Below are 15,494 nucleotides of genomic sequence, written 5' to 3' on the forward strand. Positions count from 1 at the left end.
AACCACCTCGCCGGCTTCTCCCGAATTTTTTTTTTTCACGGTTCGTGCTCCGTTCGGCACTGGACCGCCGAACAAAAGGCTTCTGTTCGGCTGAACAGTGCCGGACAGAAGCCTTCTGTTCGGCACTGTGCAGCCGAACAGATCTGTTCGGTTGAGGGTTGCCGAACAGAAGGCTTCTGTTCGGCACTGTTCAGCCGAACAGAAGCCTTTTGTTCGGCGGTCCAGTGCCGAACGGAGCACGAACCGTGAAAAAAAAAAATTTCGGGAGAAGCCGGCGAGGTGGTTCCGGGAGAAGCCGGCGAGGTGGTCGGAGATCGGGAGAATGCCGGCGACGAGAGGGAGAAGGGGGAACGGGGGAGGAGGGGTTTAAGGGGGGTTTGAGGGGTGTTTTTTTTTTTTCTTTTCAAAACGAAACGGAGGAGGAGGAAGGGGGGTGTGTGAGAAAATTTCAAGGGCAATATGGTAATTACACTAAAGGTTAGTTTGGGTATTTTTTTTTTGGTTTTTGGGGGGTGTCCTGAGCAATAGGGGGGGTGTATATAGAACTACCCGCGGGTGGGGGGGGGGGGGGGGGTGGTTTGGGGGGTGTAGAGAGCAATTTAGGTGAGGGGGTGGGGAGGATGGGGGGTAATTTAGGAATTTTTAATTTATTAGGGGTGTCCTTAGCAAATGGGGGGGTGTAGAGAGTATTTAATTTTTTTTTAATTTTTGGGGGGTGTCCTGAGCTATAGGGGGGTGTATATAGAACCACCCGCATATTTGCAAGTTTTATTCCCTGCAGTTCGTGCGGGAGGAAATTGTGGAGGATTATTATTACATGGGAGAAATTTGATGACTACGATCTCTTAAACAAAAGTGCCCAAATTTTAAATTAATCTATAAGAATGTCACCCGGTTAAGTTGGTGAAGTCATGTATAAATATAAGAAAGCAAATTTAAATTAAATTTTACTTGATTTTTGCTAGAAATCCATCGTTCGTTTTATTTGAGAAAATTGAGCAATAATTGAAAAAATATAATATACATTTAGTAAAATAAGAATGAGCTTTGGCACAACAGTAAGATTGCTCCATTATAATTATTCAAAATATGAAAATCAGAGGATAAGGTTATGTATATGTAACCTTTCCCTAGCCTTAAAATGGTGGGAGTAGGGTTAGAAGTGGGCCTAGGCTAGCCTCTTGAACTGTTCACACTTTGGAATGGGCTATAGACTAGGCCTGAGGTGATTCAAATTAGGTTGGACTTAAAATAAAATCACGATGAAACTTCAGATTGGACTCATATCAATACTTAACTCGGCTCAAACCCACCCTGAAGCCTAGGCCTGGATCAAGCTCAAAAATCAAGACTGGAATTAGACCTAGAACCAAGCCCAAACCTAGCTCAAGGCCCGACCTTACCATATATCTAATTAGGCTATTTGTCTCTCCCACCCCAAACTTAGGACTCATTGGTTCACGGGAAAGGAAGGGGGAAAATGGAGTCAATGAAAAAAATGAAGAGATGCATCGTGCTTGGTAAAGGAGAAACATGGGAAAGTAGTTTTCCTATGGAAACAAGATATTCATATTTTATGAAAAAAATCTATGTGGGACATGAAAAGATTCAATTCCTACTGGAAATTAGGATAACTTTTTTTTTCAAAAATATCCTTAAGCTTTTAGATAAAATAGGATAAGATCTTTTTCTTTATTAAAGGCATAACAACTATTTTATATAACTTTTTTAGGAAAGTAGATGCTCAAATAAATATAAGTCATTCTAAAATGTGTCACTTTTTTATAGTGAACCAAATATGCAAAAACCACTTTTTCAAGCGTCATGTATCCATGACATCAGCTTTCAGTGAGAAAAATGTTTTAGTGAGAAAAAATTCTTCCCTCAAACTAAATGAGTTGTTGATTTTTAATTAGTTGCATTCATAGGTTGAGCAAGGGTAAACTAACCCTAATCTAAGCTTGAGTCAAGTCTCCTCAATTAATCGAATTGTTTATATTTTGGATGTGAGAATAAAGATTGAGAAGGCCAAACTTGCAGTTGAGGGGAATCCTAAGTTGGGGCTTGGATTTGCTAGCTGACCTTGCGTCCAGTCTAGGCCAGACATTTGTGACTTACTAGCAAGTTGGATGGCAAGTTTAAAATTAGAGTTGATCACGAGGCAAGCTTTAGGCCTAAACTCTATTATTTTTAGTCGAAATTCAGATCGAGCCTTATTTAAAATTTGATCTCTTCTATGCCCAAGCCCAACTTATGATGAACACTATTTAAAATGTATAAAGACTTAAATACAACAACTTGATCTATTATGGCCATACAGAAGTCCAAAATCAAACAAATCCTTAAGATATATACATTTTCTACTAATTTGATAAAACTAGACACATGGAACATCTTGGAGCAGGGTGGTGATCAAATTGGGTAAAGCCGTAAAGGCAGATACGGGTCGGGTTGGATGCGGATCGAGTCAAAAATTCAACAAACCATCTTGGAGGGACTAAAAGCAGTGATATTATTTTCACCCGGTCGGAGTAGGACAACTCATTTTGTGAATCTCTTGTAGGCGTTTGGCGCCCTAGAATTGTTTGAATCCTTGCTCTCTCTCCCCCTCCATCTCCTCCCCCTTCTTCGCTCTGTCCGTAGCCATGGCGGCGCAGCAGCAGAGACGCCAGAAAATGGTGGAGGAACAGCAAGAGATCGAAGACATGCAGCACGGCCCCTTCCCTATCGAGCAGCTCCAGGTTCCTCTCTCTCAAGAACCCACCCGCACTTTCTCTAAAACCCTATTTTTCCACAACAAAACCCTAGATTTCTATTCCACTGCCACCGGATCCCATCAAGGTTGCGCCTTTCCTGGATCTTGATATCCAGCAGTGCTTGCAAGCAAACGGGGATTGCCTAATTTCTCTTTAGATAAGGGTTTTACTCCCCTTTAGGGCATGTTTACGAAGTCAAGATTTAATCTTTATATCTGTACTTCCCACCAGCATCGCATGCTAATGGGTATCATCTGTTTTGGTCTCTGGGTTGGGTTTTCCCCTCTCTTTTGAAGGCAAAATCGTATCTTGTGAGAAGGATGTCTTCAGGTTTCGGTCTACATTAGCTGCAAGCATCTTGATTGCATGCGTACGTCTTCTCTTCTTTTATCATATGCCAGGGATAGGTTTCAGCTCACTATATTGGCGATCTTTTATGCTGAGTTCACTATAGAATATGATTCAGAAACCTAGGGATCTTGACTGGTTTCATCCGATTCTTCGTGGCTGCGTTATGTTTCCTTTTACATATTTCAATAGTGTTTTTCCCCCATTTTCTTGAACGCATTTCTTATTCGTGTGACCATGATATTCTTTCTTAATTTGATGAACACATAAAATTCTTGCACCAGTTATGGCTATTTCTTTTCTTTTACGTCCTTGCATATTTCACCTGGCTTGTTTAATTCTTTGAATGAATGGGTTTGCCCAATTTCTTGCATGTGGAATGGCTTTTTAATCTGTCCAAGAGAGAATCAGTTACCTTGAAATGAGTTGTCAAAAATTCTTGTTAGTTGCATGGGCTATGGCTACTAAACTTGAAATAGGGTTTTCTTAATCCAAGTTTTTATTTATCCACCATTATGGTTTGGACAAGTTTAACCAGTTGAGCAAATTATGGTCAACTGTATAATCACAAACTTCTTTGAGTTGTTGAACCATCTCCAGTTATTCTTGAATTTTAAGCAGTAACTGTATAACTATGTTCACATTTTGTTGAATTCTTTATATAAAGAAGCCTTCTATATTTGCTTGTAATTGCAATATCCTTGTATGTTTAGTCATCCACCAAACCGCGCCCCCCCCCCCCCCCCCAAACAAAAAAAAAGGTGCCTCCTCATTGTTTGTCAAACTCTGATGTTTTCTGGACCTCGTCTTGAATTTTTGCCAAATTTGAAGATTTCACTTTCTGCATGTTAATCCCAAACTTCACTTGATTATGAGTGTAATAGCAGATATGGGTTGATCCTGAGTTTTAAATTTGCCCTGAGCAGAATAACTTGGACATGTGCCCATTGTTCAAGTTCTTCCGACTGTTTGGCATGCCAACCTCTGAATATTCTAAAATATGGTATGCATGAACACAGGGTTATATAAATTTTTAAGAAAAAACATGTAATACAATATCTATGCATTTAGGGCCTCTTCGTTTGCAAGGATTTTTTGTACCAGGGATTGTTGCCTTGGGTACCACAACTGAAGTTTTCTGCTGTGTTGTGCTTGTAGCTGGTATTGTACATCAAGGTATAGCATTTTGAAAATTGCAACAGACTTATAAGGACACGTAAATCATGCAACTCCAGCATTGTTATTTTAGCTTCAATCTACAACTTGTCCTACGGTCATTTTGGTTGTAGGACAAGTCCTGCAATGATAGGGTCTTCAGTAAGTTCGGTTACATGGTTACATAGCTCAACTTTTGTAACTGGTGCTAGTGAGGGGCTACGTATAATCAAAGACAATATATATCCATGAAAATTGCTATCATCAAATAGTTTCAAATTTTGAATAACCATCATAGAAGTAACATCTTCAGTAAATCCGTTAACAAGTCATTCGGTAAGCATACCAAATATTTCAGCTAACACAAATATTATCTGTTATTATGCAATTAAATATACTATTTTGCGGCCATCAAAAAATGTTATAATCTGGGTAGCATTAACAAATATTGTACAATGTATCAGAGATGATACTAACTTAAATATGAAAGCCCAAGTTCATACAAAGATGCCATTTCAATTTCTATTTTGTGCTGGATACATTATGTTAGATTTCGTCTATGGCAGTGTAAATTGTATTACAATTTTATACTGGAAGAAAAGGATAATCCCCACTGCTGTCCTACTGCATGTATGATTGATGAGTCTATCTTTTACCCATTTGAGTAGTCTTCTTATGATTCCTATGTTCTGGAAACAATAGGAGAAACCTGCCTCGCCACAGATAGAACATTATATAATAGGTTCTAGGTAGAACATAGCCATAGGTCATCTGATTCTGCCTCCTTATACAGATTTAGGATCTGCAATGGAAGAGATAAGCTTTAAGCTTCATTTGTTTATCATGTGAATTGTGGTGTATGCATTCTCACTTATTCCAAATGTTAATGCCACATAAAATTATACCTGTTCATCAAAACATTTGGTCATAGTTCAGTATTTTTATCTCTCCATTAGCGGTTATATTTATTCGTCCTATCATTATGTATTACCTAGGCATCTGGGATAGCAGCCCTTGATGTAAAAAAGCTGAAGGATGCTGGCCTCTGTACTGTGGAATCTGTTGCATTTTCACCAAGAAAAGATCTCTTGCAAATTAAAGGGTTAAGCGAGGCAAAAGTTGACAAGATCATTGAAGCAGGTATACCATCTTTCTCGTCCATGTTATTGTTTTGTAATTGCACAATTTTGTCTTACAAATGAGTTACATCATCAACAAAAAATAACAGAAATAATTATGGATTGTTTTTTGACAGCTTCGAAGCTGGTTCCCTTGGGCTTTACTAGTGCTAGCCAGCTTCATGCGCAAAGGCTTGAAATCATTCAAATCACATCTGGATCAAGCGATCTTGATAAGATTTTGGAGGGTACTTTTCTTATTGATAGATTTTAGAGTTTTTCTATGGGAAAGAGTAACTCAGGATGGCTAAATTGTTAGAAATACTTATTGTGTTTCTTTAACTTACCGTGGTCAGCTGGGAACAGGTGGAATCGAAACAGGGTCCATTACTGAAATATATGGTGAGTTTCGCTCTGGAAAGACCCAGTTGTGCCACACTCTTTGTGTCACTTGTCAGGTAAGCAGTCTTTCGTTGCTAACTGTGGTTTCTGTGATATGTGCTCTTGACATTTTTCTTGATTATTCATTAATTTTCCATACCAATTTTGATTTATTTTGGCATTGATATTTGTGCTTGTGTCCAAGTCAGACGTGTAATGTTGGACTTGGTAACCTAATCAAAGTGTGCTAATATTTAAAAGTTCATATGTATGAGCCTTGGTTGAAAACAAAGATGGGAGATAAAACTTGCACCCATGTTTCTCGCACTCTGTAGGTTTTTAAAGTACTTGTTTTTTTCCTTTTGTTCTTTAGCTGCTATTTCTTGAGAGTAATGTTCTACTTTGTGTGTGTGCGTGTGTATGTGAGTGAGTGTGAGAGAGAGAGAGAATGGATGACCTAATCATTGGCAATTTTATTTGCAGCTCCCATTGGATCAAGGTGGTGGTGAAGGGAAGGCAATGTATATTGATGCAGAGGGCACGTTCAGGCCACAAAGACTCTTGCAGATTGCAGATAGGTATTATGGATGCCATTGTAGCAATATAAAGCATTCAGTTATTGACACTGGATTTTTGACAAGTATATGCTCAACATTCACAGGTTTGGATTGAATGGTGCTGATGTTCTGGAGAATGTAGCTTATGCAAGAGCATATAATACTGACCATCAATCAAGGCTCTTGCTGGAAGCAGCTTCAATGATGGTGGAAACCAGGCATGTTCCTTCTCTTGTGGACTGCTCTATTATTCTGTCTACTCTATTGTTCTGTGACGTACTTATATGTGACCTTCACACATGCATTCCTATATATTGCGTTAAGATATAGCTTCAGTAATTAGGATTCAGTCACTCAATATTAAGTTGTAGAACTATCTAATCTGATATGCTTGCTTCCTTTGTTGATGTGTAATCCTCTTTTCAATCATTAGATGCCATTTGCACATTTCCCCCCTTTTTTCCATTCAATAATTGTTTAGAGAAGAAATAGCTCAATATGTTACTATGTACCAAATTATTATTGAATATGTTATCTAGTAGTTAAAAACCATTACATGTTGTCCTGAAGGGAGTGCATAGCTAATCAACTATTATAGAAAATATAAGGGTAAAGACTGGTCCTGAAATATTTATTTGAATATATTCATTATGTGCTGACTCTGCATCTAAAATGAGTAGTTTACATGGTTAGATAGTTCAGTTGTGAGATAGTAATTACATTCCAAAATGCTTGGCTTCAAGCCACTGATTTCACAGGAGGATTTTGAAAAGTGCAGTGGTTGTGCAGACAGAAATCACTAGATGTCATGATAGGTGGATAGAGATAAAGATTGCGGAGGCAATATGCAAGGTCCTACTTGTACTCAGATTATGGCAATGCTTTAGATGATTTCTAACACCATCACAATAACCATAAGGGAATGATAATTTCTAGCTGGCATATGATATCATGGACTTTTTAATTATTATCACATATAAATGTATGTTGTTCATCAGTTGGATTGTAAATTCTGAAATGAAGGAAAATATTCATCTTCAAGTTATTTGTATTGGAGCCTGTTTGTTATTGCTTTTGTTGCCTACTTTGGTTTTCAAAAACCCAAGATGAAAATTGAACTAAACTGACCAAGTATGCATGATGAAGCCTTTTTGTTTTTTAAACTATTTGTAAAACCTTTAGAACTTTTGGCAGCAAAGATTTGTATATTAGAAAAAAGTGAAAATTATAGCAAGGACTGGCAGAAGTGCCATGCAAATGCTATCTCCGACATCAATCTCTTTAGGATTTCACCTACTTGTACGGAAGCAAAAATACAAAAACAAGAATAATACCAAGCAGACCCTTAATTTTCATGCCTTATGATTATTTTTTTAATTAACTCCATATTAACTACTTGTTTAGCAATTTATCCTATCATTTTGGCCTTCTCAATAATTTGAAGATTCTTACACTTCACATATCATTTCAGCTTTGAAAAGTCATTCCACAATGGTGAAAATATAACATCTAAAATATTCTCAGATATTGCTGATTTGGAGCTTATACTTTGTAGGTTTGCTCTTATGATAGTGGACAGTGCCACAGCTCTTTACAGAACAGATTTTTCTGGAAGGGGAGAACTGTCGGCAAGGCAAATGCATCTGGCAAAGTTCCTGAGGAGCCTTCAGAAGTTGGCAGATGAGGTAATAGTCATCAATTTATTTTTTCTTATTTTATTTCATTTTATTTTGTCAGAAGGTTGGGGGGGGGGTCATTTTTTTCAGTTCAATGCTGAAGCAAACTCAGTGTTGCCTAGTTTGATCCAAATCCCTTCAGTATCCCAATTCTAGTGTATGATGGTGGTAGGTAGAGCTTCGCATAACCAATTCTGAAGGCAGAATGTATCATCAACCTTATTACATTAGATGGACCTACTTGCAGGAGCACCTTCTTTTACTTCTGCATGCTCATTTCCTTTAATGCTATATCTGAATGTAGTTTGGGGTTGCGGTAGTTATCACCAATCAAGTTGTTGCTCAAGTAGATGGGTCTGCGATATTTGCCGGGCCACAAATCAAACCTATTGGTGGGAACATCATGGCACATGCCTCTACAACAAGGTCCTTCACTGAGATGAATTCATGATCTTTCTCCCTTTTGTGCCTTTATCTTCATGCATTCCTTGAATTTTTTGTTTTGCCATACAAACCAGGCTTGCTCTTCGCAAGGGAAGGGGAGAGGAGCGCATTTGTAAAGTAATAAGCTCTCCATGTTTGGCAGAAGCTGAAGCACGGTTCCAGATATCTTCAGAAGGTGTTACAGATGTAAAGGATTGATCAGTGCAGCAGTCATCTTATCCATACTTTATCGAACCCATTGAATCCAAAATGTGCTGATACACATGCCTATTTTGGGTCAGCTGCTTAGTTAGGCAACTAGCAGCAGCTTAGTTTTGTTCAAATCTGTACCAAATTTGGAAAGATTGTAAATGTATGTGTGGGGTGAGTCCTTCATGGGTTGATTTGAATATCTATGACTTTTTGAATGTAATTTTTGTATGCTTCTCTGTACTCAATATCTTCAATGCCTTCTGCCATTTTCTAGTGTAAAATGTACTTGCCTTTCTACTTCAATGTTCATATCGATGTTCAGTTCATTTGGTTATGAGAAGGTTAATTCTCAATAAGTTTGTCATTGCTGCTTGATGCTACATGGGTGTCGGTGCAGAAATTTGGCTTAAGACTTTGAGTTGAATCTGATGAATGATGAATTTTGGAGATTGATTCAATAATATTCATATTCTAAACAAATACTATTGCTGGTTTAAGACATCGCTGCATATCACGCAACACAACTAAGAACTGTTATCAAACACTCTTCCTGTCTTTTACTTCCCATGTCTCTTTCATTTGAACCCTGTAGGGCTTTTCAAAAGCCGGTGTCAATATCTTAGATTGTCCCCACCCTCACGACTATGAGCTAAAGTGTTGTTTTGTATGCATTTGGCAACACAGCTTACCCCTCGTCGGTAGCAATCATTGATTTAGGTAGCAAGGAGTGTGCGAAATTGCTGTCTTTTATTTTTCCCAGCTAGGAAACCGCAGTCCATCACAACCGTTCATACAGGATGATTGACACTGGATTATAAAATAAGTTAAGGATCATACTTGAGGGTCATGTTGTGTTACTGGCCATGATTGTGACTTCCAATTATCTCATTATTGTTGCTGGGAAAAGTTCCATAATGAGGCAGCTCAGTTTGATATTTAAAATTGCTATATTGGTCTCTTATAATTATTTTTTTTGGTGGTTAAAACGAAAATTATAGCTTAACTAAATATATTTAAAATTATTTTTTTATCAAAATATTTTTTTAAAAAATTAATATTTAAATATAATATTTGGTTGATTATAGAAAAATTCATATTGATTTATATTTAGTTGAACATCTATTTTTTTAAAAAAATATATAAAATAATATTTTACTTAATAAAAAAACAAGCTCATTCCATTTTATTTAAAAACTTAAGAATATTTTTTAAAAATATATTTTTAATTTCTAGCCGATGGAAAGTAATTTTTTTCATGTTTCATATTTTTTTTAAAAAATATAAAAATATTATTTCTATAAAAAAAACTTTTTTTCTCAGAAACTCCTACTAAATATTTTTTTTTTTTTGGTTGAACATATCTTTCCTCCTCCCCTTCCCGCGAAATATACGGTTCATTAAATACGGAAAGGACATTATTTCATTTTTTCGGGTACAAAAAGGACATTATGTTTCCGGGAGGTGTCACCCCCTGGTTAAAAGGGTAAATTCAGCAGCCAGTCCAGTCATGGCGATCTTGAGCCTCGAAACGCATCGAACATCTCGCTCGTGGACTTTGAGGATTTAGTAGATAAAATAAAGTTGCCTCCTTAGATAAACATTGGAAACCGCTTTGTTTTCTTGTCCATATACAGGGCAAACTCAAACAAGCTCACTTAAAGGACTGGCTTACAGGATTCTTGTTTGTTAGAATTCACACCATTAATTTTCTCTGTCTGTGCATGGTGATATCGATCACTACCCTTCTCTCATCACTTTAAGTTGGGCCCTGGTTATATTATACATCGTTAGCGTAGAAGCAATGATACTAGCTGTCTTCAAGGAGGCAAAGGGAGGAAGGAAGTTTTAATAAATTAAAGAAAGGCTGGTTCTTATAAGCCTCTGGACCACATTTGAGGGCCAAACGAGAAGCTTCCCCAAAGACTTCAAACCATCCTTCTTACGGTATATCGCCTCCCAAAGCTTCCTTCTTTTAATATTAGCTCTTGTTCACCTCGCTTCTCTTCTTGTGCTATAGTTCTATCAACTCCATAGAGCCATCCATTTCCACATACCTTCAAAGGTGCTTTGGCAGTGCTTTCTACAAAAGGAATGCTACTGTTGTGACTGACTGTCGGGGAAAAGCCACTAGGGTCACAATTAAGAAGCAGCTGTTCTGTTCTCATCTGCTAAAGCCTGGCAATTTTCCAGGGGAAGAAAGAGAGGGAGGGAAATAAAGAAGATAAACTAAGCTTTCACTTGAAAACATGATTCAACTCAGGAAGGCAAGTGAAGAGACCAGAGATTCCTCCAGCCCCAAATCAGTAATCACCTCCAGCCTCTCCGCCATGGACCTAAAGACCCCAGCATACCTGCAAGCTTCATCTGTTTTCCCATCTACCAGGAGGGTAAAGATCTCACTCTCTTCAACTTGTTCTCAAGGCATCAGCTAATTGATTCTTCTGAATTTTCTTTGCCTCAGGATTCTCTTCAAGGTGACTCGAGCTTTTACTGCATCACCAAGGAGAATCCCTTTGTAGACACCTTCTCTGATCCTCTCTGCAAGCTCAACCTTAAGGAGACTTCAGAATTTGTGAAGGCTTTCCCAATGACCACCAAGAGCAGCAGTGATAGCAGAGGCTTCCTTGAGGTCTCATCTCAGAGGAGAAGACAGGGGTTGAGCTCAGTGGGGCAGAGAAGATTGGAGGCTCCCTCCACTCCTGGCAGGTTTGTCTTCAGCTCCAGTCCTGGTCACCTCTCCGGGAAAAGCATTCCTTCCAAGTGGGATGATGCAGAGAAGTGGTTGATCAGTAGCTCCTGTCATGAATCACCAGCCCATGGACCAAAACCATCAGAACCATCAAAGGTTTCCAGGCAAAACGATGTCTTCCCCCAGAAAGGTGATGCCTTTGCAGAGAAGGCGAGGCTCAGCGAGGAGAAGGCCCCAAGTGCCCCTGTCCCAAGCTTTCATGGAACGGTGATGCCTCTAGACGCAAATGTAGCTTTTCATGGAGCCTCATCAGAAGTGCTTCTGAAAGGTTGATACCAATAAACTTTGCTTTTTTCGTTTATTCCCCAAACCAAAAATATACATCTCTCGTGAAATGCTAGGAAAAAGAAACCTTTTTCCATTTTGGATAATGGGAGTTCTCAGCTGTTTTTTAATTCCAAGGAGTTCTTAGAAAGATTAGAATACTGCTTCTTCATTTAGCTCACTTTGCTTACTCTTTTTTCTGCCAATGGAGTTAATTTCAATGTAAATGTTGTGAACTTTGTGTAACTTTGTCATCTCATCTCTATTAGTACTCTTTGCACTCTCTCTTCCCGATGAGTTGTAGGACAAAATGTTGAAAGCTTTTATTGCTGTCTCAAGCTGTTTGAACCTTGTTTTTCTTCTTCCCTCCCTCTACTTACCTCTCTCTCTCCCACCTTTTACCCACTGAATATGTCATTAGTTTGAGGTTTCTTATTTTTCTTAATTGATCCCTGATCCTCAAAATTGTAAACTTCTTTGCAAAATGTCGCTGCAGATAAGTTTACGGACAATGTAGAACCAATCTTCCAAAATTTTCGGCATTCGGAGCCCACCAAAGAAAGCTTTCTGTTCAAAAGCTCATTCTGCGAACCCATGAAAGATGCGGCGACCGAAGTAGCTGCCGAGGTTCTTCGCAGAGATGTTGGAACGGAGATGACTCCTCTAGGTAGCTCGACCACGTCGAGATGCCATACTCCTATTAAGAGCGCTTCACCAGCAAGACACAACACTCCAGCTAGCAGGTCTGGCCTTTTGGTGCCTTGTAACACCGGCATTGATATCTCCGAACTCAAGGACTGCCACTTTGCCAAGCTTGAGCTCAGTGCTCAATACGATTCTTTGGTTTCAAATTGGAGCTCAAGGGAAGAGGAGGAAGAGGAGGTGTCAAAGAGTTTAAGGCATTTTGAGACAAGTGGTGGGAGGAAGAGCATTGCTGAATCCAGAGCTTCGGCATGGGAAGAGGAGGAGAAGAACAAGCGCTGCATCAGGTGAATTGCTTAAATAAAATTCAGAATGAGCTTCTTTTAGAATGCAGCATCTTGCATTGTTGTTGTTTTAAGATCCAATGTCTCAGTGTCATGTTATGTTCTTTTCTTTATCTGTTTTCCAGATATCAAAGAGAAGAAGCAAAAATTCAAGCCTGGGTAAACCTTCAGAGTGCTAAAGCAGAAGCACAGTCTAGAAAGATGGAGGTAGTATGATGGAAATTTGTCTGCTTTTTTTTATAAAAAAAATTAAATGGCTCTGTAGTTTTAACTTATTTTAAAGATTCCCTCCTTAGGGACTATTTTGTGACTTAAAGTAATTATTAATGCATGCAGATTATTTTTTTTCTGAAATGAACACAGAAAAATTTTATCAACTTGGAGGAACGTTTTATGTCATTCCCATAGTGGTCAAGATTTTGCAAAATGAGATTGTATATATACTTTACAAAAATAATTTGCCTATGAATTTGTAATTACTACGGATTCTGCCTCGTTATTATGGTGAAAAAATATGAACACCTGAGATCTTTAGAATGCTTAGCAACTTGCTGTAATTTTTTAACAAACCTAGGAGGAATTCTTCGCAGTTTCAAGAATTTCCTGAGCAAAATTTTTGACACAGATAGTTATCTATAGAATATCTCGAGAACTATGTACACTGGTCGCTAAATTCCAACCTTGTTCTCTGCGACTCTGGCAATCTACATTGACGTTCCCATGTCAACAACGTCATCTCCATCCTTCCTTTATTCTATTATATATATGCCTTTGCTTTGCGGTGGTGAGTGTGAATACAGAGTGGTGCCTTCAAAAAGATCCAATTTTTTTTGGTCCAAATATACTAATTCTCCGAACCCTCCTGGACTACTGGTTTCTCTGCATTTGATCACGGACCTCTTCTACCAGGATGACCTTTTGTTTTGAGAAAACCACCAGGATGAAATTTGATGAAAGATGGGGTAGTGTTCTGTCTTTTCCATAATGACACAAATCTCCATGTCCTTCTATTTAAATAGTTTAAGTACAGGATGGACCTCAGTGTCTTTTTGCTGGATACCTGACCATAGCTTTGAATTATTTTGAAGAGCTGGAAAGCATGCTGATTTCTGGTTGTTTCGATTCCTCGAGCCCCTACCTCTCTCTATGCTGTCTTTCCTTTTCCCGCGTGTCTGCATTTGCCTCCACTTCCCTCCAACTCATATGTAGTATTAAACTCTCTTCAGTTTCCTTTAGACTAATACTAAAGTTTGGATTGATGTTCTTCAGAGTCAATAGGATTTTTGGAGCAACTCGGCCATGTGAAGGGTCTCGGTATGAGAGTATCCTCGTGCTTTTTTGGGATGACTCAATCTATTGTTTCCTTCTGCTTGAAGATGGAGTAATTTATGCTGTTCTTAAAGAAAGGACGACACCTATTTTTCAGAATTTTCCCCCTATCTACTGAAGTCATGCATATCTTTGTGGGGTCTCTTTGAAATGTAGTATATTCAACTACTAGCAACTCAATGTGCTTTCCTTCCTGCATGGTGTAGCTCAGTGTAGTGTATGAATCTAGCGGATAATAGCAAAAAATGTGATGTTCTTAATGTTCATTGGTAGAATGATAAACAACTATCGATTGTTGACCTTCTTGCACTGATTGTTTTTTCTTTTGTTTTGGGGTGTTTCTACAGAGACCAAAATTTTCTCATCGGTGCACAGTACTCAGTACTCATGAATTCTATGTATCTTATAGTACTGATTGGTCATTTATGTCTGCAGGTGAAGATACAGAAGATGAGATCTAATTTGGAAGAGAAGCTGATGAAAAGAATGGCAATTGTTCATAGGAGAGCTGAGGAATGGAGAGCAGCAGCCCAGCTGCAGCATTCGAAGCAGGTACAAAGAGCCTCAGAGCAAGCACAGAAGATGAAGGCACAGCGCAGCTCTCAATTCTCTGGCCCCACATCATGTGGCTGTTTTCCTTGTAACACCCCCCTTTAAAACAAACATAGCGAAGACTGTTTCCTTTCCGTCCCAAAACCCGGAAGAAGAGCCCTTCTTCTCGCTAAATGTTTCCAGAGCCTAAGAAGGTAGCGGAAGGGTCCCCTCATGACTGGATCTGGTCAGTTTCTTGCTTGTTTTATTCAAAGGAAGAAAGCTGGCCTGATGGGCTCTAAATTTATATTTTTTTAAGCTTTGTGAGGAAGAGAGGATTGATGATTTTTAGTAATCACAGGCAAAGATGCTGCTATTTTCGTTGGCAATGGCATTTCTTGGACAAAGAAAGTGACGAGGGGAAATATTGTTGGGGGAAATCTTATTATTTTTAATGAGCTAAATCCCTTTCATTGTGACTGAAGTCATTAGGCCAGGCAACAATGTGCAAGTTAGGCAACTCATCTAACCCCTTCCTTTAGATGGATTAGATCCACTTTGCTAGTTTGTACATTGTGATAAAAACAATGCAGGCTCTTTGACCAGGCATCAACGTTTCTTCTTGTCATCAAAGGAACAGGGCTCTAAGCTTTTATGTTTCTCTAATGAAATTAAATTTGCACACATTGGCTTTATTATGCTTGTAAGATCTGTCAACTTTAGGCCAATGGGTTGCCTCAGCAAGATAAGAGTTTGCATTGCTTTATCAAATGCCAGCTCTTAGGTTTCTAGCCATCTAAATCAATATGTCTCGAGTTATTAGCTCAAAGTATGTAATTTTTAATCTTTCTTTGGCCATCTTATATATTTTTTAACCACTAAACATCATAATGAAGTGTTTAACAGTATGTAATCTTATTTTCCTTATATTGGTCGCTATCTCGATGCCGCAATCAGTATAAGCACAGATCTTGGGATGTTTCAGTTAGGTTCTTTTCCATCATTGCA

At 38.5% G+C, this 15,494-nt stretch overlaps 2 protein-coding genes across 3 annotated transcripts; both read left to right on the top strand.

The window, feature by feature from the left end:
• The first annotated feature begins 2,541 nt into the window (after window positions 1-2,541).
• Window positions 2,542-8,930, top strand: LOC103714830 (DNA repair protein RAD51 homolog). Its single transcript, XM_008802256.4, has 9 exons — window positions 2,542-2,741; window positions 5,255-5,399; window positions 5,515-5,625; window positions 5,744-5,835; window positions 6,242-6,336; window positions 6,420-6,533; window positions 7,871-8,000; window positions 8,296-8,417; window positions 8,510-8,930. Exons 1-9 carry the CDS (start codon window positions 2,646-2,648, stop codon window positions 8,631-8,633), a joined length of 1,029 nt encoding a protein of 342 aa, XP_008800478.1. The 5' UTR covers window positions 2,542-2,645; the 3' UTR covers window positions 8,634-8,930.
• Window positions 8,931-10,526: 1,596 nt separating this feature from the next.
• On the top strand, window positions 10,527-15,181 carry LOC103714829. 2 transcript variants are annotated; one of them, XM_039134331.1, is made up of 6 exons: window positions 10,527-10,571; window positions 10,645-11,014; window positions 11,089-11,644; window positions 12,137-12,629; window positions 12,752-12,833; window positions 14,391-15,181. In XM_039134331.1, exons 2-6 carry the CDS (start codon window positions 10,874-10,876, stop codon window positions 14,610-14,612), a joined length of 1,494 nt encoding a protein of 497 aa, XP_038990259.1. In that variant the 5' UTR covers window positions 10,527-10,571; window positions 10,645-10,873; the 3' UTR covers window positions 14,613-15,181. The 2 variants fall into 2 exon arrangements, with proteins under 2 accessions (XP_038990259.1, XP_017700156.2); XM_017844667.3 differs by having other exon boundaries at window positions 10,553-11,014.
• Window positions 15,182-15,494: the final 313 nt, after the last annotated feature.

Source organism: Phoenix dactylifera, chromosome 15, assembly GCF_009389715.1.
Source record: "Phoenix dactylifera cultivar Barhee BC4 chromosome 15, palm_55x_up_171113_PBpolish2nd_filt_p, whole genome shotgun sequence".
Taxonomy (NCBI): domain Eukaryota; kingdom Viridiplantae; phylum Streptophyta; class Magnoliopsida; order Arecales; family Arecaceae; genus Phoenix; species Phoenix dactylifera.